General features: G+C 54.0%; 1 protein-coding gene across 1 annotated transcript in view; it reads right to left on the minus strand.

The window, feature by feature from the left end:
- ADGRD1 (adhesion G protein-coupled receptor D1) overlaps positions 1-20798 on the minus strand; it is a 168973-nt gene that overhangs the window by 105654 nt on the left and 42521 nt on the right. The window contains exons 10-16 of the mRNA XM_037817221.1: positions 20647-20711; positions 19764-19919; positions 15157-15216; positions 12584-12701; positions 11924-12031; positions 10432-10507; positions 4995-5136 (exon numbers count right to left, since the gene is read on the minus strand). Coding sequence (XP_037673149.1) covers positions 4995-5136; positions 10432-10507; positions 11924-12031; positions 12584-12701; positions 15157-15216; positions 19764-19919; positions 20647-20711 — 725 coding nt within the window. The remainder of the gene's footprint in view (positions 1-4994; positions 5137-10431; positions 10508-11923; positions 12032-12583; positions 12702-15156; positions 15217-19763; positions 19920-20646; positions 20712-20798) is intronic.

The following is a 20798-nucleotide window of genomic DNA, read 5'->3' on the forward strand; positions in this document are numbered from 1 at the left end:
AGGACACCGGCGGGGATGCTGGGGCAGTGGGACCCTGCATAACTGCTGTAACGGGCCAGCCAGGGCTGGAATCGGGCTCTTTGGAGTCCTGGAGCAGTGGGGTTTGAACAGTGGGCTCGGCCACGCTCCAGGCTCAGCCATGGCGGAGTCCACAATTCTATGGGACACTCACCCGGCAGGTGTCCGTCTGCAGGCCTGTCCTCTCCGCAACCCCCCTCCCACCTCCTCCCCACTCCTGCCCACAGGACCCCTGGGCCTGTAAGGGCTGCGGTCTCAAAACCAAAAGCAAAGCTTCAAACATCAGGGAAGTGGCCAGTAAATGATCCACATTGGTTCCTGAGAAAAAAATAATAGAAGGAACCATGACAAAATAAAATAATCACCCTGCCCTAACATACAGTGGGGGCAGGTGTGTGTGCATGTGCGTGTGCATGTGTACACGACTGGGTACGTGGCAACTGGAAGGTGCCGGCATTTGAGCCTGGCCCCATGTCCTGCACGCCAGGCCTAGCCGCGCTCCCCTTGCTGCCGACGCCCCCCGAGCCCCAGAGAACCGGTGCCCATGCCCTGCGCTCTGGCCACTCCGCCGGGAGCACAGCCTGGCCCCGGCCGTCCGCCATGCCGACAAGCGGTGGAGGCTGGCAGAGGCACAGAGGGGCCCTCGGTTCTCGCTCAGCCCCACTGGGTGCAGCGCAGGTGTTCTCTAATTCCACGGGACTCCTGAATGCACCTGTCCTGCACGAGGCCCGCTGGTCTGCGAGGAGCTCCCCTCTCCCCCATCCACGCCGGATGTCAGGCCGGCACCACAGTGGCGGAGATGCTCCAAGCTCCCAGTCCCTCCCCTCATTCAGACTGACTGAGCCTCCTGGCCCCGTCTACCGGCAGGATGCGACGTGAACCCCGTAGTGCCGCGGCCTTGGAGCCAGACTGCCCTGCGTGCCGGCCGAGAATGTCATCTCTCAGGCACCGAAGCCTGAGCCTTGCGCTTGTGGGGAGCGGGAGGCAGGCAGCCCCCCCAGCACCAGGGCAGCTTCAACCTCAAAACACACGTGGGCTCCAGAGGCTTTCAAAACCAGCTTCCCAGCTTTTATGTCCTCTAATGACAGACTTCAAATATCTCCAAGCAGCATTATAACAACCTCGATGCTACAAGCACCAAAAACGTCTCTACCTCATGCCACGACCAAGTTTCGCAAATGCAGGGCCCGGTCCTCAGGCCAGCAGCCCTGGGCCTGGGGAGCTCATGCGGCTGAATGAGCGGCATCCTAGAACCCGGGGGAGAGAGAAGTCTCTGTCCCAAGGACAATTCTCTCTGAATCTACAGGAATCACGCAAACGTGAACAAGGAACAACAGTCACACAACAAAGCTGCCTCTACAGCACCAGCTGCCTTTCAGTACGGCACCTGCTCAACAAACGTCTATCAGGCCACTGCTCCACACCAAAGCTCTCTGCAGGGCATTGCGGGGAAATAAGTGATTCCAAACCAGACTGGGGCAGCTTCTCCAGACACTCAAGGCTAGTTTAAGAGGGCAGCGGTCTGTGCAGAAACAGTCGATCTTCACGATTCCACAAAGCCACCCCACACCCTGAGCGGGGGCCTCCTGAACGGCTGCCCCAGGGAACACGGGCGAGGTTCCCCAGAAGCCCTGGTCATGGAGTTCCGTCAGCTGATCACACACCCCCTGGTCTTGGGTGCTCCTTCCCGAAGCCACCTTATAACAGACGCTGCTGCCTGGGCAACTGAGCTCAGGCCAGCAGCACCAACCCAGGCCTGCATGAAGCTTGGCTCACACAGATTTTTTCCAGAAGGCACCTCACAGGCTTCTGCACTTAGGAGCACCAGACAGTTCTCCAGTGTCATGCTCAGGTGCCACTTTAAACAGCAAAAGCACCCCAAAAGCAGCAAAGACCAAAAACACGGCAATAAGAATACTGTGGAAGGTCTCCAAGGCCGAGGAAATGCCCGAGCAAAGGAGGACAGGCCACAAGCACGGGGACAGTGGGAGAGCGGGGCGCGGGGCTCCCGGGCGGCACCAGGAGAGCGGGGCGTGGGGCTCCCGGGCGGCACCAGGAGAGCGGGGGCGCGGGGCTCCCGGGCGGCACCAGGAGAGCGGGGGCGCGGGGCTCCCGAGTGGCAGCTGCAGGGAAGATGCCAGCTCAGAGGGCAGCATTTTCCAGGGGAAAACGGTAGTCCCTGGAAGGTTTTAAACAGTGAGGAATGGCCTCTAATCTGTGGGCTGCGGGGAGAGTGAAGCAGGGGGCTTCCAGCCAGGCAGGAAGTCCTGACGCCATAGGACGCTGCCCCGGGGCCGGGAGAAGGGAGAAGGGAGAAGGGCCACGGGCCGTGGGACCTGCTGAGAGCAGCGGCAGCATCGGTGATGCACGGAGCACAGAGATGACAGACCAGGATGACGCCAGGTGCTGGGCCGAGACCAGGGACGGGCGAGCCCCTGAAGGAATGCGGGCTCGCACAGGGAGAGCAGGCTGGGGACGCGTGTCCGCACCAGCCACCAGGGGTCCAGCAGGAGCTCAGTGGACAGGCCGCGGCTGAGGAGAAGCAAGCACGGGGCGGGGAGCTGAGGGAGCACCCCGCTTAGGGAACGGGCGAAGGTGGTGCAGCAGAGGAGGCACAGCCAGACACGGGGGCAGCCCCGAGGGGAGGGAATGTGCCCCCAAAGCCAGGGGCCCCCGGTGCTGCCCAGAGTCAAAGGTGAGGCAGACAGAAAGGCCTGTGGGCTGGCTGAGCCAGACGTCTCAGGAGACCTTCAAGAACCCTGCCGAAGCCTGCAACGCTGATAAGCAGTCGGAGAAGACGACGAGAGCGATGTGAAGGGGCTGGGAGATAGTTCCAGAGAGCAGTGGCGGGGAGGGGTCCTCCCCGGGTCGGGGTCATGTCTGCAGGCGCATGGGAAGGGCCCAGTGGGGAGGGACTGAAAAGAGGAGACAGGGCTTGGAGCCGGTGGAGGCAGGGAAAGAGCACTTCTCTCCCAGGCAAAGCAGGCGTCGAGGAGAGGGCAGGAGAGATACCTGTGGAATTGTAAAGATGGAGAAAGGAAAGTTGGGCCAATTCTGTCCCCTGGTGCGCACCTGCTTGGTACCCTGGGTGCTGGGGGAGCGGGTTCCTATGGGGGTTCCTATGGGGGTTGTGCCCGTCGGCGGCTCAGCTCTCCTCACCCCCACTCAGCAATCCAGAGCGTGGTCTCCCTTGAGGCGGGGATGAAAATGCAACCACGTGACAGACCTCTCACCAAAGACAAGCAGATGGCAAACAGGCATATGAAAAGATGCTCGATATCATACGTCATTGGGGAATGCAAATTTAAACCACAATGAGCTAGCACTACCCACCTATCAGCACGGCTAAAATTCACAAAACCGACCACACCAAAGGCTGGTGGGGACGGGGAGCGACTGGAGCTCTCACTCATGGCTGGAGGCGGAGGGGAGCAGAGCGGTGCAGCCACTTCGGAAGGTGGTTTGGCAATTTCTCACAAAGCTGAACATCAGCTTACCATGTGAGCCAGCAGTCCCACCCCCAGGTATTCACCCGGGGGAGTTTAAAACTGAGATCCGCGCAGAACCCTGCACACAAATGTTTATGGAAGCTTCATTCGTGTTCGCCAAATACTGGAAGCAAACACGATGCCCTTCCACAGCTGAACGGATAAACAGGCTGTGGTATATACACATAATGGAATATTCAGAAATAGGAAGAAATGAGCTCTCAAGCCACAGAAAGACGCAGAGGAGGCGTAAATGCATGCTGGGAAGTGGAAGGAGCCATCTGAAAAGGCTCCATACAGTAGGACCCCAACTAGAGGCCATTCTGGAAAAAGGAAAACTACAGGACCAGAGAAAGGATGAGTGGTTGCCAGGGGTCCAGGAGAAGCGGGTGGGACGAGGAGGTGCAGCCCAGGGGACTTCAGGGCAGGGAAGCTGCTCTGCGTGATGCTGAGCTGGGGGTGCCTGACCCACGCACACGTTGAAACCCACAGGGCAGCAGGAACACATCAGTATTGGTTTATCAATGGTAACAAATGTCCCACAGAAATGCAAGATGTTCAGATGGGGGAACCACAGGGGACGTTGGCAAATGGGGACCCCCGGCACTTTGTGCAATTCTCCTGTAAACCTGAACTTCTCTGAAAACAAAGTTTATAATAAAAATAATAACAGTTACACGTGGAAGGACAGAAGAGGCTCCTGGCCTAGCTCCTGGCACACGACAGGCCTTCAATTGGTGGAAGAGTAGAACAGAATGAAACGGAACCTAACAGAAAATCCTGCTGAGACACTTCTTGAATATTACTTCAGGCTACCAAAAATACATTGAGTTCTTGAACAATTTCCATGAAAAATCACAACCTTGAAGTCAACAAACATTTCATTAACATTTCAACCACCCCCTGCTGCTATCACGACCATTCGGCATCAACACCGTGTCAGGACACAAACCAGGCAGACGGGAACTTCGGTTTTTGAGGAGAGCAGCAGAGTCCTGACGCCTCGGTCATCCTGATGCCCCGAGGAAGACGGATTAAACGCAGAGAGGATTCAAGGTGCGGTGCATCCGGATGGGTAGCTCATCACGCAAAACTCGAAGTGTTTCTCTCAGATGGAACCTATTTCTCCATCTTGCTAACAGTTATTATGCAAAATAACTGAGAATTGGCTAATCTACCCACCACAATGCACTAATTTAAAGTCAGAGAATATCTGTGATGGCTGAGCACACATCTACGACAGTTACACGTGGCCTCAGATCGCTTTTCCGGACGCTGATCCTCGTGCCAACCCTGAGTGCCCCCTGAGGGGCTTTCCCACCACATCCAAAAACCAGAGATGCAGGAAAAGGAGCTCTAGGGAGAGAAAAATGTCAACTTTGGCCAGCACCAACACTGTCTAGGATTCTTCACATGACCACAAATCGAGTATTCTACAATGCAAAGTCAATCAAAGAACAGAAACGAGGGTGGGCTCCCAGGACTCACCAATCTGTGCTCGAGACGGATGGTGACCAGTGGAGAGCCCGACAGATTCGGGGACAGCGTGGGCGGGGGTGACACCTCCAGGGAAATGAGGTAACTGGCTGCCGACATCAAGCACTTTTCGTAATTCGCTGCCTCAGCAATCCTTGGAAGTAAAGAGAAATGATTACAAAATGGAAAAAGGTGGGGGCATTCAGCGAGAACCTGGGTTTAGAGTCCAATGTTAAACCCGCAACTTTGAGAGGGAACTAGTTTTTGGATGGAATTTTGAATTCTGCATTTCAGGACCTGCTCTCTTCAAGGCTGGCACCAGCTGCAGGTGACGTGAAAGGAGTCTGCAATCTTGGAGAGGGGGCGATGCCAGGGTGGCCAGTGACCACCAGGTGAACCACTCACCTGGCAGGGGAGCCCAGCAGCTGCCCTGCCCCCGGGCGGCTCCCTCACCCTCTCAGAGCTTTCATTTCCCTAATCACAAAGCGGTGTGATAAGTAACGGTGGGGTGGGCGTCTGCTGCTTTCTGCCTCGTGTCTGTCCACTCTCTTCCTGATCAAGCCCCTCGGTGCCCCCGCTTTGAGGTGACCCCATCCCTGGCTCAGGAGAAGCCCTGTCTCCAGGTCTGAATCAGTCTGTGCGCTGCTTTCCTCAGGCCACAGTGACTTCACTGGGACCAGCACGGGATCCAGTCCGCTCCAGTGAGACGTCCTAGGTCAGACGTCTGCCTTGACCTCAGGAAGACGCCAGAGGTCAGCCCTGAAGGTCATGGCCCCCAGGGCAGCTGGGGATCCTGAGAGGAGGGACCCTGCAGGAAGGGAGCCACTTGAGGAGGCAGAGCTGAGGGATCCACTGGGCCCTGGATCGAGCTGCTCCTGAAGCAGCAGGCCCATGAGTCTCTCCGCACGTGCTAGTGTCCCCTTTGCTTGAGGTGCCCTGGGTTGGGTTTCCTGCCCCTTATAACCTGAAGGAGGAGCGAGGCTGACCCGACTGGCACTGACCTGGTGTACAGGTGAGCAAGTGGGATCTCAGACGCCGCACACGTGTGCCCGACACCTGGGCTCGCTGGCCCCAGCCCAGGACCCCCGGCCTCTGCTGCTTCCCTCCCTGCCAGGGCCCCGTGCCCCCTGCTCAGGTCTCTGGGCGCTGGCTGCAGACTTGGCTAATGCAGAATTCACTGACACCCTCCAGGGACAGGGCCAGTGGGGTCGCCCAGCAAGCACCCCCAGCCCGGCCTCTGCACATTTCCCTGACAGGAGTGGGCCTCCAGGAAGCATGCGGAGTTGTTCCCAGACCGTAGCTATGAAATGCTGACAGGAAGAAGTCCACATGGAACTGACGCCCTCCTGGTTCCATCGTCAGAACCAGACGACACTCCCAGGAACACCACCCAGCACACGGGGCTGTCGCGAAACGGAGGCAGCAGTTCCTCGCTCCCACCACAGACACCGCGATTAAAACCCGGCGGAGCCCTTTCAGAGGGGGAAGCTGGAGAGGCTCCTTCGACCTAAATAAACCTTATTATTCCTTTGCTCAGAAGTGTCAGGGGTCAAAGCAAAAGCCTACAGGATGCGTGTGGAATGCTCACCGTGAAAGGACACACAACAGTCTACAGGGACCAAGAGGCCAGTACCACTCTCCTGCCAGCCCCAAAAGACATGTCCATGTCTGCACCCAGGGACCTGGGGCCATGGCCTTATCTGGAAAAGGGCTCTGCTTGTCCTGGGTCATGGGGCGTGGGGAGTTAGGGGTTAAATCCGATGACAAGTGTCCTTCTAAGAGATTCTAAGACCAGGAGGGAGACAGTCGCCTGGAGACATGGCAGAGGTGGGGGGACACGGGGCAGGCCATGGAGCACCTGGGGCACCAGAGGCCAGAGAGGCAGGAGCCCCTGGAGCCTGTGGAGAGTGCAAGCTGCCCACACCTGGATTTCGGACTCTGGCCTCTGGATCTGGGAGAGAACAGATCCCAGCTATTGTGAACCACTCGGCATGGGGAATTCTTACATCAGCCACAGGGAACTAACACTCTCTGTTTCTCAGCCTTTCTTCTTGTTGCTAACTCAAAGAGAACCACACCCAACATGTAAGAGTCAAACTGCCCAATGCCAAGGACAAAGAGAGAGTTCTGAGAGCAGCAAGAGAAAGCAACGTGTTGTGTACAAGGGAGTTCTAGCAAGACTAAGTGCCAATTTCTCACCAAAAACCATGGAGGCAGGAGGGCAGTGGGCAGAAATACTTAAAGTGCTGAAGGAAGACAAATGCCAGGCAAGAATCTTATATCCAGTGAGAATTCCTTTCAAAAATGAGGGAGAGATCAAGACATTCCCAGATAAACAAAAGCTGAGGGAGCTCGTCACCACCAGCCCTGCCCTTAGAGCTGTGCTACAGGGTGTTCTCCAGACTGGAAGGAAAGGACACTGGACACGGGTCGAAGCAGCAAAAAGAAATACAGACCTGCAGTAAATGTAACCAGATGGGTAATGATAAATGCCATTATAGTGTATTGTATTTTTTGGTATGTAACTTCACTTTTTTACTTCTTACAGGTTCTAAAATGCAAATATATAAAAAGGAATGACAAATCCATGCTTTCGGACATTAAATGTATAAAGATATCATTTGAAACAAGTACAAGAAACAGGGATGGTAGTGGTGGTGGTGGTGGTATAGGAACGGTGTTTGTGTATGTTATTGAAGTTAAGCTGCTATCGACTCAAACATGACTGTTACAGGCTTAGAAAGAGGAACTTAAGCCCCAATGGGGATCCCAAAGAAAGTCTCTGAAAACTACATTCAGAAGCAAATAAGGAGGGACTCAAAATGGGACACTACGAAAAATAGAATGAATGTGAAAGTAGGAATTAACAGAGCAATTGAGGGAGAGGAAATGTGTAAGACTTACTAAGACCAAGCAGCAGAATGGCAACAGAAAGCCCTGCATTATCAGAAGCAACTTTAAATCTAAGTAAATAAAACTCCCCAGGCAAAACCAGATTGGCAAAATAGATAAAAAAGCACGACCCAACTATCTGCTGTATACAAGAAACTCACCTTAAAGTCAAAGATACAGGTAGGGTAAAAGTGAAATTAGGCAAGAAAAAGAAATTAAAAAATAAAAGACATCTAAATTGGAAAGGAAGAAATAAAACTTTCCCTATTTGCAAATCACATGATTTTATCTACAGAAAATCGTGGAAAAACCCATAACAAAGCTACTAGAACCAATAAATCATCGAAGGGGAGGGCAGAAGATCTTCAGATTGTTTACAGCTAGTGCTTCTATACCCTAGCTATAAACCATCTGAAGAGTAAGCAAGAAAAAAATCCATTTACAATAGTAACTAAAAGAATCAAATATCTAGGAATAAATTTAACAAGGGATGTAAAGGACTTAACCCAGAAAACTACAAAACACTGCTAAAAGAAATCAAAGAAGACCTAAATAAAAGTGGAGGGATATTACATATTCATGGACTGGAAAACTAAGTATCATTAAAATGTCAATTCCACCCAAAGCAATTTACAGATTCAAAACAATCCCAATCAAAATTCCATGAACTTTCTTTGCAGACATGGAAAAGCCAATCATCAAATTTATATGGAAGGGTAGGGGGCCTCGAATACCCAAAACCATCTTTAAAAAGAAGAATGAAGTTGGAGACCTCACACTTCCCAACTTTAAAACTTACTATAAAGCTACTGTAATCAAAAAAGCAAGGTACTGTCACAAGGACAGACAATATAGACCAATGGAATCTAACTGACAGTTCAGATAAACCCTCACATCTACGGCCAACTGATTTTTTACAGCATGCCAGGTCCACTTGATGGGGAGAGAACAGCTTCTTCAATAAATGGTGCTGGGAAAACTGGATTTCCACACGCACAAGAATGAAGGAGGACTCCTGCACCCCACCATGTACAAAATTAACTCGAAATTAATCAAAAACCCAAATATAAGAAATAAAAGTATAAAACACCTAGGAAAACAGGGAAACACCTTCAGGTCCATGTGTTAGGCAGTGGTTTCTTAGACTTTACACCAAAAGCACGGCAACAAAAGAAAAAAATAGTTCTACAGACCACATCAAAATTCAAAAAAAAACTTTTTTGTGTGCCTCAAAAGACTTTACCATGGAAGTAAAAAGACAACCTATGTAATTGAAAAAAATATTTAGAAATCACAAGTCTAATAAGGGCTTAACATCCAGAATATATAAGAAATCCTATAACTCAATAACAAAAAGACAACCCAGTTTTTAAAAATAGACAAAAGACACTTCCCCAAAGAAACTATATAAATGGCCAAAAAGAACATGAAAAGATGCTCGACATCATCAGTCACTAGGGAAATGCAAATCAAAACCACAAGATACCATTTCACATCCACTAAAATTTTAAAAAAGGAAAATACAGGTGCTGGAGAGGATGTGGAGAAACAGAAAGACTCGTTCATTGTTGGTGGGAATGTAAAATGGTGCAGCTGCTATGGAAGACAGTTTGGTGGTTCCTCAGAGAGTTAAGCACACAACCACCATATGACCTGGCAACGACACTTCTAGGTATATACTCAAAGGAACTGAAAGCAGGGACTCGAACAGACAGTTGTACACCAACGTTCACAGAGGCACTATTTACGATTGCCAAAAGATGGAAGCAATCCAAGTGTCCGTCGACCAACAGAGGGATAAACAAAATGTGGTCTGTCCATACAATGGAATATTATTCAGCTGTAAAAAGGAATGAAGTCCTGATACACGCTACAATATGGATGAACCTTGAGGACCTTATGTTGAGTGAAATAAGCCAGCCACAGAGGAAAAATATAGTTTGATTCATCGAGTCAGAAACTAGATTCCAGAGGTGGGGTAAGAGATGGGGTAAGGGATGGGGGACTAATGATTAAAGGATACAGAGTCTCTTTTAGGATGATGAGAACTTTGGTAATAGATGGCGGTAATGGTAGCATTTATTAAAAAAGTAAACAGCACTGAACTGTATATTTGAAAGTGATTAAAAGGAGAAATTTTATGTTGTGTATGTGTTAACAGAATAAAACATTATAAAAACCATAAAGCTCTACAACACAGTGAACCCTAATGTGAAGTACAGAGTACAGTTAATAGTATAATGATAAGGATAATTACAGTAATATTGCTTCATCAGTTGTAACAGACGTAGGTCACAGGGTAGTTCCGGGGGGGGGGTCCATGTGGTCCCCCAGCCTGTGCCCCCACCACCACCCTCTCCGCCCCCCAGAGCCGGCTCAACCCTATCCAGTGCCTCTGAGTCTGCATTTCCTCGCCCTCATCGTGAAGCCCCGAGGTTTGGGACCGAGTGCCCTCTGACACACTGTGTGGCTGTGGGATGGGGGCATGGGTCACAGTGATCGGCCACCCAAGGCAGGCGTGCGGCCCCCACCCCACCCCCGTGTCCCCCAGACCCACCTGGTGTCGGCTGGCTGGATGCCGTGCAGGTAGCAGTGTACTGAGCGGTAGAGGAGGCCCACGGCGGTGGTCCATGCTGTGGAGAAGCACAGGTTAAGCACTCGTCCACTGTGCCAGTGTCGAGCCCCCAGCCCGGCCCCCGTGCACCCAGCGCCTGGGACAGCCCTCCAGGAAAGACGGCCAGGACAAGGGGCAGGCTTGCACTGGGTGAGTACAGAGCCCAAGTGCGAGCTCCACTGGTGACGGGAGACCCCTCTGTGCTTTGCCCTCCCCGCCCCCCAGCCACAAAGATGCGACAGCTCCCTGCGAGAGCCAGTCCCTGGGGGCAATGCGGCCCTTGGAGAGCAGGGGGCTTCCATGGGGGCAGATGGCCAAGGCCGGCCTACAGCTTCTACAGCTTCACAGAAACGAGCAAGGAAAGAGGTGTGGGGTTTACAGGCGGCAGTGGCCACCAACCGGCCTCTGTGATAGGACGCCTTGGAAGAAGGAATCACACACTTGGTGCTACTTCACCGCAGTAGCTTCCAGAGGACGCTGGGGAGCGAGCCTCTGGTTGGCGGGGGTGGGCGTGCGGGATGCTGAGTTTTCGGAGCAGCAGCAGCTCTCGTAGTGACCTCGTGAGGCAGGTGCCGCTCTTGCCCCCATTTCCCCAATAAAGAAACCAAGGCACGGCCCGGTGGTTCAGGCACCCAGAGTGGCCCTGGGCCTCCCGCCTGGTTTCCACCGTGGGCCCTGAATGCGTAGGGGCACAGTGCCAGCCTGTGTCCCCACCTATCCCCAGAGCCGGGCACACCTGTGGTCCACTGTCAAGGTGGGGGAGAGAGCTGAGGGGGCCCCCAAGGGCTGGGAAGTGAAGAGCCATTGCTGGGGGACGGGTGATGGCCCAGAAGATGGACACCAGGTTCCTGTGCAGCCGGGCTGGCCTGCTCCCCGACCCCGAAGGTGGAGCCCAGGAAGGCCACATGGCTGGGAGACTGAATGCCCGAATCCCATCTGATGACTTGCAGCCCCCAGCCCTCAGCCCCCAGCCCCCAGCCCCCAGTGGGGAGGGAGACCCCGGGGAGGGTCCACTCCTCAGGCACCACAGGGGCCATCCCTGCAGCCAAGGTGGACAAGCCGCCCGGCCTGGGATGCCCCAGGTTGAAGAGAATGCCCGGAGACCCCTTGCCACACGCTCACGACAGGACTTGCCTCAGCCCTGCGGGAGTAAGCCCGGGGTCCCTGGACAACCAAGCCCTCAGTGGGCCCGAGGCAGCCCTGGGAAGGACCCATCTGGCCAATAAGGAGCCATGAAGCTTTGGAGGACACGGGGTGTCCTTCGCCATGGGCCGGAATCCCCCAGGAGCGGGTTTACAATGCAGCTTGCCAGGCCCTGGCCTTCGCTCACAGGGCTGGAGCAGGGCCAGGACTCTGCATTGTTCTCCGGCTGCTCCTGAAGAGGGCAGCCTGCAGGGACGGACGAGGGGGCCGATGGACAGCCCCCAGCACTCACCTGGGCTGTGGAAGGCCTCCTGCGGGATCTCGATGTAGCTGTGGCCCTGGGCTGGGAAGCGGAACCAGGAGGAGTTGACTTCAGGCAGGACCTGGGCCACCGAGAACTCTGGGGAACAGCCAGGGAGGAAGCTGCAGTCAATAAAACTTACAGCCTGGGGAGGTCTGGGCCGTTAAAACCCCATCCGACTTTTTATAGTTGGCAGAACAAGCTTCCTGGGAGGCATAATCACCTTTAGAAAGTGACAACCTCAAGAATGAAGAGCCAGAGGCAGGTGGGAGCAGGTGGCCAAGCGTGCCCTCCCGCCCCTCCGCAGCCCCCAGCTCTCGCCCCTCAGTGACAGCACCTGGGCTCTGGGGGACCCCACAGGCCAGGAAAGCCAGGACTCCTGCCCCCGGCCCCTCAGCCTCGGAACTGGGGCAGGTGTCGGAAGACAGAGAGGGAGGCCGAGACTTCAGGTTATTCCCAAGCACGGCTGCAGGCAGCAAAGGAGGCTTTGGAGAGAGAAGCTTCCAGAGCAGAGGTGCGGCGGGCAGGGGGCAGGGGCTCTGGTGGTGGGGAAGCTCAGCCTCCCTGCCCCGCACCCACTCGGGAAGCTGATCCGGCCTCACCCTCCTGGCGTACCCACCCCTGGCCCACCCGGCCCCGCTGACCACCTACCTGCCGCAGGCCAGGAGCCTGTGAAGAAGATGGGCGCCCCGGCGGCCTGCAGGTTGTAGGAGATGTGCCCCAGGACAGTGTCGATGGTGCGGATCAGGCCCAGCACCGCGGCCTTGTCCTGGGGACGGAGCAGACCGCAGCCGTGAGACGGGTGCACAGCGGCCACCCCAGGCCGGGCTCCCTGCGCACCCGCCTCTCCTCCAAGGGCCCTGCCGGGCTGGCTCTGTCCACCACAACCGCACGGGGTTAGGGTTAGGGTTGCGGGGTGAACACAGAAGGGTCACACAACCTGACTGGGCCCTCGAGCACACACACAGCCCCTGCTGTCGGCCCCAGACCCCAGCCGCCAGCTCCCGGGCTCCTGCTCCGACACTCGGGGTGACTGAGGGCCCGTGGCCGGGGAGCACATCCTGGCTCTGCTCCTAACTCACCAGGGGCCTTCGGCCAGTCTCCTCCCTCCGTGTCCCCTTCTGCTTAGTGAGGAGGGGGCGCAGGTCCCGGACCCCAGCAGGTCCGCCCTCCTCTCTGTGAAGGGCTGGGGCGCTCCGCAGTTCCCACACCCCAAGTCGTCTCTGGCCCCTCGACCTCCTGGCGCCTCCCTTCTCCCCCCAGACCCTCCTCCCTCACTCTGTGTCCCCGAGGAGGTGGGGTCCCTGCGGGTCCATAGGTCCTGAAGCAGCTCAGGGCCTGGCTCCGAGCTCAGCGCCCACGTGCTCACCCACTGACCATCCTCCTCACTGGACGCCTCCCCTCAGGGGGCTCCTCTGCCCGCACCCCCTGTCCCCCGGCCTGCGCTGAGAGGACGTCTGTCTGCTGCTGGGCACCCTCAGCGTCCTCCCACCCACACACCCCCGGAGAGCGAATGAGTGGGAAACAGAGCACCGAGGCCAATTTTCAAAATTTTCTTTGGGGCCCATGGCCTGACACCAATCCGCCATCCTCCCTTTAAGCACATGGAGACTGGATCCTGGCAGGCGGTCCTGACAGGCATGGCTAATTCTCAGGTTCTGTTTAATGCAGATCAGAGTCGGCCTATGATTGAGCAGATTCACGGTGGTTGGTATTAGCAGCAGAGCACTCAGAAAAAGCTAATTTAGAAAGATTCAGAAATCCCACCCCCCGGGGTCCTGGCTGGCTGTCCTCCAGGGGTTTCCCAGGCTGCAGCTTTATACGGGAAGTTCCCCTGCAATCATGAGCTCTGCAGGGCTCTGCTTGTTTCCAAAAGCATTTGTTGACAGCTAGCAAGGTGCCAGTACTAAATCCATTACCCTATTTTCCTCCTCTTGCCAAATCGTTCAAATAAGTTCATCTCTAGGGTGATCTCAGTAAGGATAAGAGAACGAGATGTCATTTCTGCCTCTCGAATGGGAAAATACTGTTGAAAACCCTGAGTGTTCGGAGGGTTCAGGAGAATCAGGACTTTCCTCTCACTCTGCTTGGCTGGGGCCCCTCAGGGCCAAGGCAGTTGAAAGTGCTCTCACCCCTCTCTGGCCTTGCACAGAGCCCCTGGAAGCCACACGGCAGACAGCCAGGATCCCCACATCACCAGGTGGACAGAGCCAGGATCCCAGCATCACCAGGTGGACAGAGCCAGGGTGCCCACATCACCAGATAGACAGAGCCACGATTCCCGCATCACCAGGTGGACAGAGCCAGGATCCCCACATCACCAGGTGGAGCCATGGCCCATCAACCCCCATTGGACTTTGCGAGCAAGAAGCAAACAGTGCTAAGCCACAGAGGTTCAGGGGTCTATCTGTTACTTCAGCATAGCCTAGTTTATCCAGACTAATTCAATGATTTAACATCCTTGGAAAATGTTCTTGACATGATTAATGGAAAATAGGTTAAACCAGATTTACAGTATGTTTGCAAAACATACATATATATGAGGGAATCGAAAAATAGATCAGAAGCGCTACATACGAGAGAGTTAACAATTATCTTTCAGCCTTAGGATTTCAAGTGATTTTTATTTTCTGTATTTCTTTATTATTTGCATTTTCTTACTTCCCTACATTATACTTATTGTTTTATTTTTTGGTAAGTAAAATCAGTTAGGGTTATTTTTTTAAATAAATAAAAAATTACTCCATTTGTCTTTCTAGTTATTTGGAGTAATTAGTACAGAAAAAAATCTTTTTTAACACTTATAATCATTAAGTCCATAGTGCCACGTGTTCTACTTTTTTCACTTAATCCAGTGATTAAACCTCAAACATGGTTTGTTATTACCATTCAAGAATGATGTGATGGTAAAAATGTATTATCTAAAAGAATAAGCAAGCCTCCACCAAATGTACATTCCTTGCGAGGAAATCCAAGCGTTTCTCTGCTGACTTTTTGAGGACAGGAACTCGTGTCACTGATGCTCACAGAATCCTCGGGCCGCAGAGAACACGATGCATTTTCTGTCGGTTGTACGGCCAGGCAAAATGAGCACTCATATCGGGACTCAGAGATGCAGCATTCCTTTTATAAATGTTAATTGGGCCACATCATGCCACTTCTAGGAAGACAAATGGATCCCAAGGTACATACATTTGGAAGATCAAATTCTTCTTGTCTCTCACCTCTGACACAACGCTCCAATTGGGCAGTAGAAACAGCTGGTCCACGGTTTTCAAGAAGGTCTAAACACAGACAAAATGACACTGCTTAGATATATCCATAAGCTGCAAAATCTTAAGACCTCCAGTGGTTGCCACATCTCCCAATATGTCTCCACCAGCCACTGGCTCAGTTTTTCAGACACTAGTGAACAAAAATAGTTCACTTTAGAATATGAGGACGTATTTTACAAAGCCCTTGCCTAGATGTTATCTTATTTGCTCTGACAACCTTGTAAAGTCAGTCACAAGTGCCTAGATGTGAGAAGGAACCCTGCCCAGCTGTGGCTGGGAGGCCTTCAGTAAGGCCTGCTAAGTGCAGGAGTCGATGGACGGATGGATGGATGGATGATGGATGGATGGATGTGTGGATGGATGGATGGATGGGCTATGACCTGCTGACTATGCTTCTCTTGGGTGAGAAGTCTGGCTGATGTTAAACCATGTGTGCATTTGGCTCTGACCTTTCCACAAAGCAGAAGTCACTGGGGCCCCTTGCAGTTGGTCTACAAATTCTAAAAAATCAAAATGAGCTTCCAGCATTTTCAAATTGGGAGATGTAAAATGAAAACAGGTGGGCTTCCTGCTTCTTCTGAAAACAGTTGAAGCTTGGACAGCTCCCAGCCCACATTCCCACATGGCCACAATCGACCCAAGCTGAAGAGCAGCCACCTCCCTCTCCAGGCGCCCATCCCCAGCTGCCCCATCCCCAGCACTCCCCATTGCCTTGCACCTGGTCTGTCTCTCTCATTTGTGTTATTCCTAGAAGCTTTTCATGTTTGTCTCCTAGTACAGAAACCAGAATTCAACCTACAGTCTGACCTAAATCTCCCATCTTTCCACCAAACTGTCATCTTCACAGAAGGCTGCTTTCTTTTCACTCTTAGACACTGAATTGTTAAAGAAAACATCAGCAGAATGCCTCACTCCTTCATTTTTAACGAAAGGCCTCAAGCATCAACAATGAAGAACAGTCATGTTCTCACTGGGCTTGAGGTCTGGTGGGTGGAGTGTATAATCTACACCAGGAATCAACAAACTATTTCACCCAGGGTCACAGTAAACGCTTCAGGCTTTGCGGGCAAAACGGTTTCTGTCCCAACAACTCAAATCTGCCAACGCAATGTGAAGGCAGCCAAAGACGTTCCAAAAATGAACAAGCATGACTGTGTTTCAATAAAACTTTATTTACAAAAACAGGCAATACACCTGATTTGCCTGAGGGCTGTAGATTCCTGACTGTTAACCCAACACAGTGCTGTCCAACAGAAATATTATACAAACTACACTTGGCATTTTAAATTTTCTAGTAGCCACATGAAAAAGGTAAAAAGAAAACAGGTGAAACTAATGTTATTAATATGACTTAACCCAATAGAGCTAAAATATTATCGTTTCAACACATAATCAACATGAAAATTATTAGATATTTTACATTCTTTTTTGTACAAAGTGTTTGAAATCTACTGTGTGAGTGTGTGACAACTACAGCACATTTCAACTTGGACCAGCCACAATTCCAATGCCTAAGAGCCACATATGGCTAAAGATGACATAACTGGACAGCACCAAAGATGACCCCTTGTCATTTTCCTTCCAGCTGTCTCTTGGTGGTGCTGAGAAATAAGGACATCATGGAAAAAGGGATAATGGATGCCAAAGATTTTATTTCTTAAGTTTCCTGCCAAATCAGCCCCAGAGATCAGTGGAGTTCTGGGTAAATCTGCCTGACTCATCTCCAGGACAGCCAGGGGCAGGCACATCAGTCTGGGTTCACAGTGGAGCTCGCAAGCTGATGGCCCACAGGCCAAATCTGCTGCACATAATGGCTTTTTAGATAGCTGCCCACTTTTAAAAATTGGGAGATTTGCCATTTAAAAAATTGGTGTTTGGGCTTCCCTTGAAAACTCAGAAGAGGTCACCCTAAAGGGTCAAGTCTGGTGGGTCTGAGCCGCTAGCTGCTGCTCCCTGCGGATGAGCTCAGTGCCTTCCAGGGGCCCAAGTCCATCCCTTGCTCATGCTCAGGTCTGGCCTGCTTCATCCATTTGCTTTACTTGTCCCTGAAGGCACCTGAGTTTGCATGTCTGACACCCTCGGGTTTAGCTGAGATGGAGAGAGCAACAGGAAAGAGGAAGTCACCAAGCTTGTAAGAAGGTGTTCCCTACATAGACCTGCACTGAATTCTGTTCCAGGGTAGACACCTCTTAAAGGGTATGGAGAGGCCTTTCTACACACCTCCCAGACACAGGACCCCATCCCCAGTCCCAGGGCTGGCCTGGCAGAGAGGAGATGCGCCCGGGCCTTGTGTGCTCGCCTGCCTGGGCTCGGTGCTGACTCTCGCTCTGCTTCTCCCCCCATTCCATTCCCACCAAACACACTGCCCATTTTCCCGTGGCTGCTGCCAGCTCTCCACGGCCCGCTCTCCGTTACGCACAGCTTGCGGAACTGATGGTTTTCATTTGTGAAGTCACACATCTCACGGCCGCCACAGTGCTGGGTGCGAGACAGACCCTTCCAACTAGCCACATGCAAATAAGGGAGCCGGGCCGGTGGGTTTGAGGCGGACCCCCCCCCCCACCTGCACACAGAGACCCTGCGTTCCAGTCCCACCCAGGGCCGGACACAGACCTCAGGGCCCGCGCCTCCAGCGTCCCGGGGGAGGACACGCCGCGGGCCGCGCGCTCCGGGAGGGCAGGGACAGGCCCGGTTAGCCCCGCACCCCAGCGCCTGAACAGAGGGTGCGGGACAAGCGCGCGGCGGACGCGTCCGTGAGCCCCGAGGTGCAGCTGCGGCAGCTACTCCCCCAGCCTCGGGGTCCGTCCCGGGCGCCCCCGCCCCGGGGGTCTCACCCGCCCGCCGCCCCCTCCCTGCCCGCTGGAAACAAGGCCCCCGTCCGCCAGCCCAGGGGTCGTTTGCGCTGCACGCCCGCCGTTCAGGGGCCGGTGACGGCGCCAGCAGTGGAGGTTATTCAGTGCCGACTGCATACAAGCTGCCGCCTGTCACGGCGACCCCCCAGAGCTCCGTCGACAGTAAGGAGCGAGTGCCGGCATTTTGAGGTACCACCGCGTGCCAGGCTTCGCCCAGGGCTTTCCACACGGCCCCGCGCCGCTCATAACCGGCCAGCAGGCGGCGCGGGCACTTCCGGCTTCCACCCAATATCCGCCCCTTCCCTGGCGGACCCGGATGCGATCGAGCCGGGCCGCCCTGCCCCACCCACAGCTCCTTCCGATTGGTCTGAGCTATCCGCCAACCCTGCTTTCTTCCACCAGTGATTGGTCCCTGTGGTCACGTGACCCAGCCCTGACCAATGAGGAGACCGCGGGAAAGACTTCCTCCCTAAGGAAAAGAGGGACGCCCTGAGCCCGCCTGCGGGTCTCGGTGCTCGCGGCCATTTGGAAACAGAGCCGGGAGAGGGTGCGAGGTCCACCCAGACCCTCCTGCCCTGGCACCACCGACCTCTGAGCCTTCAGCTTGACGCCTCCTGAGGGAGAGACGTGGGGACGCCATCCTCCCATCTGATGGGCGGGGAACGGGCTCAACAGTAGCGGCCGCGGACCGAGCACACGGAGCCGGGGCTGGTGGAGCGGGGCCCGGGCGTGCCCGACCCGGAGTCGCCGGGCTCCCTGCGCTCCCTTCCCGGGGCTTTCAGACTCCGGGTCTGCAGGAGGCGGCGCTGGGTCATCCCGGGGCGGCAGCACCGAGCCTGGCCGGAGCCCGGGAAGTCTAAGCTCGCTCGGCCCAGCCTGCGCCCCAGGGCCGGTGGGGCCTCCCTCCCCTTCAGGAAGGCGGCGTTTATGGACACGGGGCTCGCTCTCGCAAGGAAACAGTGAGAACAGTGAAGTCTGACCCGGCTCGCCCTGTGCCGGCACCAGATTCTGAGCACACAGGAACCCAGGTCACCCCGGCATAAGGCAGAGAGGTGGTCCTCATTAGCCTCTCCGTGTCCCAGACGAGCAGCGAAATAACTCGCGGGCCACACACCCCATCACCACCCGGGAGTGAGCCCGCATCCAACTCCCCTGGCCCTGCTCTCAGCCCTCCCGCCGTCTCTCCAAGCTGCACCAGTCTCAGAAGTGCTCTCTCTCCATCAGCCAAGAGTCCAGGGGCCGCCGTGGAGAACGTAAAACCCACAGAGCCAGAATGCACCCCTGCCTTGGCTGGAAGGCGTCTTCCCTTTAATGGCATAAACGTCACGTTCGCGAAGGGCTCTAGATGCCTTTGGGACTCGCCACCAGAATGCAAGTCACAGCATCAGGCCACCCCGTGATCAGACGGTGGTCCGTGGCCCCGTGGCAAACTCTGCCATCCCTGCCCGTCTTCCACCTACTGCCCAGGAGGAGTGGTGCAGTTGCACACCTGCAGGGCCGTGTGGGTGCCTGGGTGTGGGAAATGCAGGGGATGGTGATGCGCAGGCTCGGGTCCCATCTAAAGGGGGACCCCAGCTGCACTGAGCTGGCTGCTGTGGCCACGCTGTAGAAAGTCCAGATTCAGGTCAAACAAAACCCATCTGCGGGCTGTGGGCTGGAGGTTTGCGATCTGACCCGCCCGGCCCAGGAACAGGATGACTTTACCTTGGTGAGATTCAGTGCGGTGTCCTCCGAGAGGGATTTATTGGGTAAGCTGAGGGACATGTTTTGAAGGTAGCGCAGTACAATTCTGGGGCTCTGGAAGCTTTTCTCCTCTTCTGTCAGATTGGCTATGATGGGATGGTAGGCATCTGTCAGCATCTAAAAGGAAATCAGAGGCGTGAGTTCCTGCTAAGAGCTGAAGCCAAGACGGTCTCCAGAGCTCTCCGTGTCCTGCTGTGGGTCTGCGCTGCTTATGCTGTAATCACGATGACAGCCCTTGCTACAGAGCAGGCGCTTCTGTGAATACGTTACATACGTTACTACTTCACCCTCACGACCTCCTTATGAAATGCGTACTCATTTAACAGAAGCAAAAAAGAAGCACAGAGAGGCTCACGCAAAAATCAGTGGTACAACTGGGATTTGAACCCAAGCAGACGGGTTCAAGAAGCTGTGCATTCCTTGTTCCATTAGAGTTCCCAAGGAGGAAAAGTTCTCTGATAACAAACGCTAATTTCAGGAGAGAACATTTTCTATGCAAATTGATCTTTTACTCCAAAATCAGGGGTGGGGAGGAAACGGAACACAGAGGGAAGCTGAGCATCAAGGCCAACTACCCCAGGAACCGATCTTGGGGTCCCTCCCTCCCAGCGGTCGTGCTGGTGTGGCTCCCTCGCGTGACAGGTAACGGGGGCACAGTTCTCTCGTTAGTCGCTCTTGGTGCCGAGAGTCAGTGTGGAACACGGCTTCTCTGTTGACTACTGCTCCTCAGACATTACACCTCCAGTAAGGGGCCAGACTGTCCAATGAGATTTCAACTCCCCTGACGTGCAGGCCAAGCAAAAAGGCATCAACCAGAGGGGCAAAGGAAAACACCTCTGCTTACTACGGTGTTTGCTGTGGGAGTCACGAGGAGGCTTGGTGGCATCGAAGGTGATATGATGTGCTTTCCTGGAAAAAAGCAGAAATGCTTGATTAAGGACTGAAACATAGTCCCTTTTTTTCACACAAAGGATGCCTGTTCTTTTTTCAAAACTT

The sequence above is a fragment of the Choloepus didactylus genome, chromosome 23, assembly GCF_015220235.1.
Source record: "Choloepus didactylus isolate mChoDid1 chromosome 23, mChoDid1.pri, whole genome shotgun sequence".
NCBI classification, from domain to species: Eukaryota; Metazoa; Chordata; class Mammalia; order Pilosa; family Megalonychidae; genus Choloepus; species Choloepus didactylus.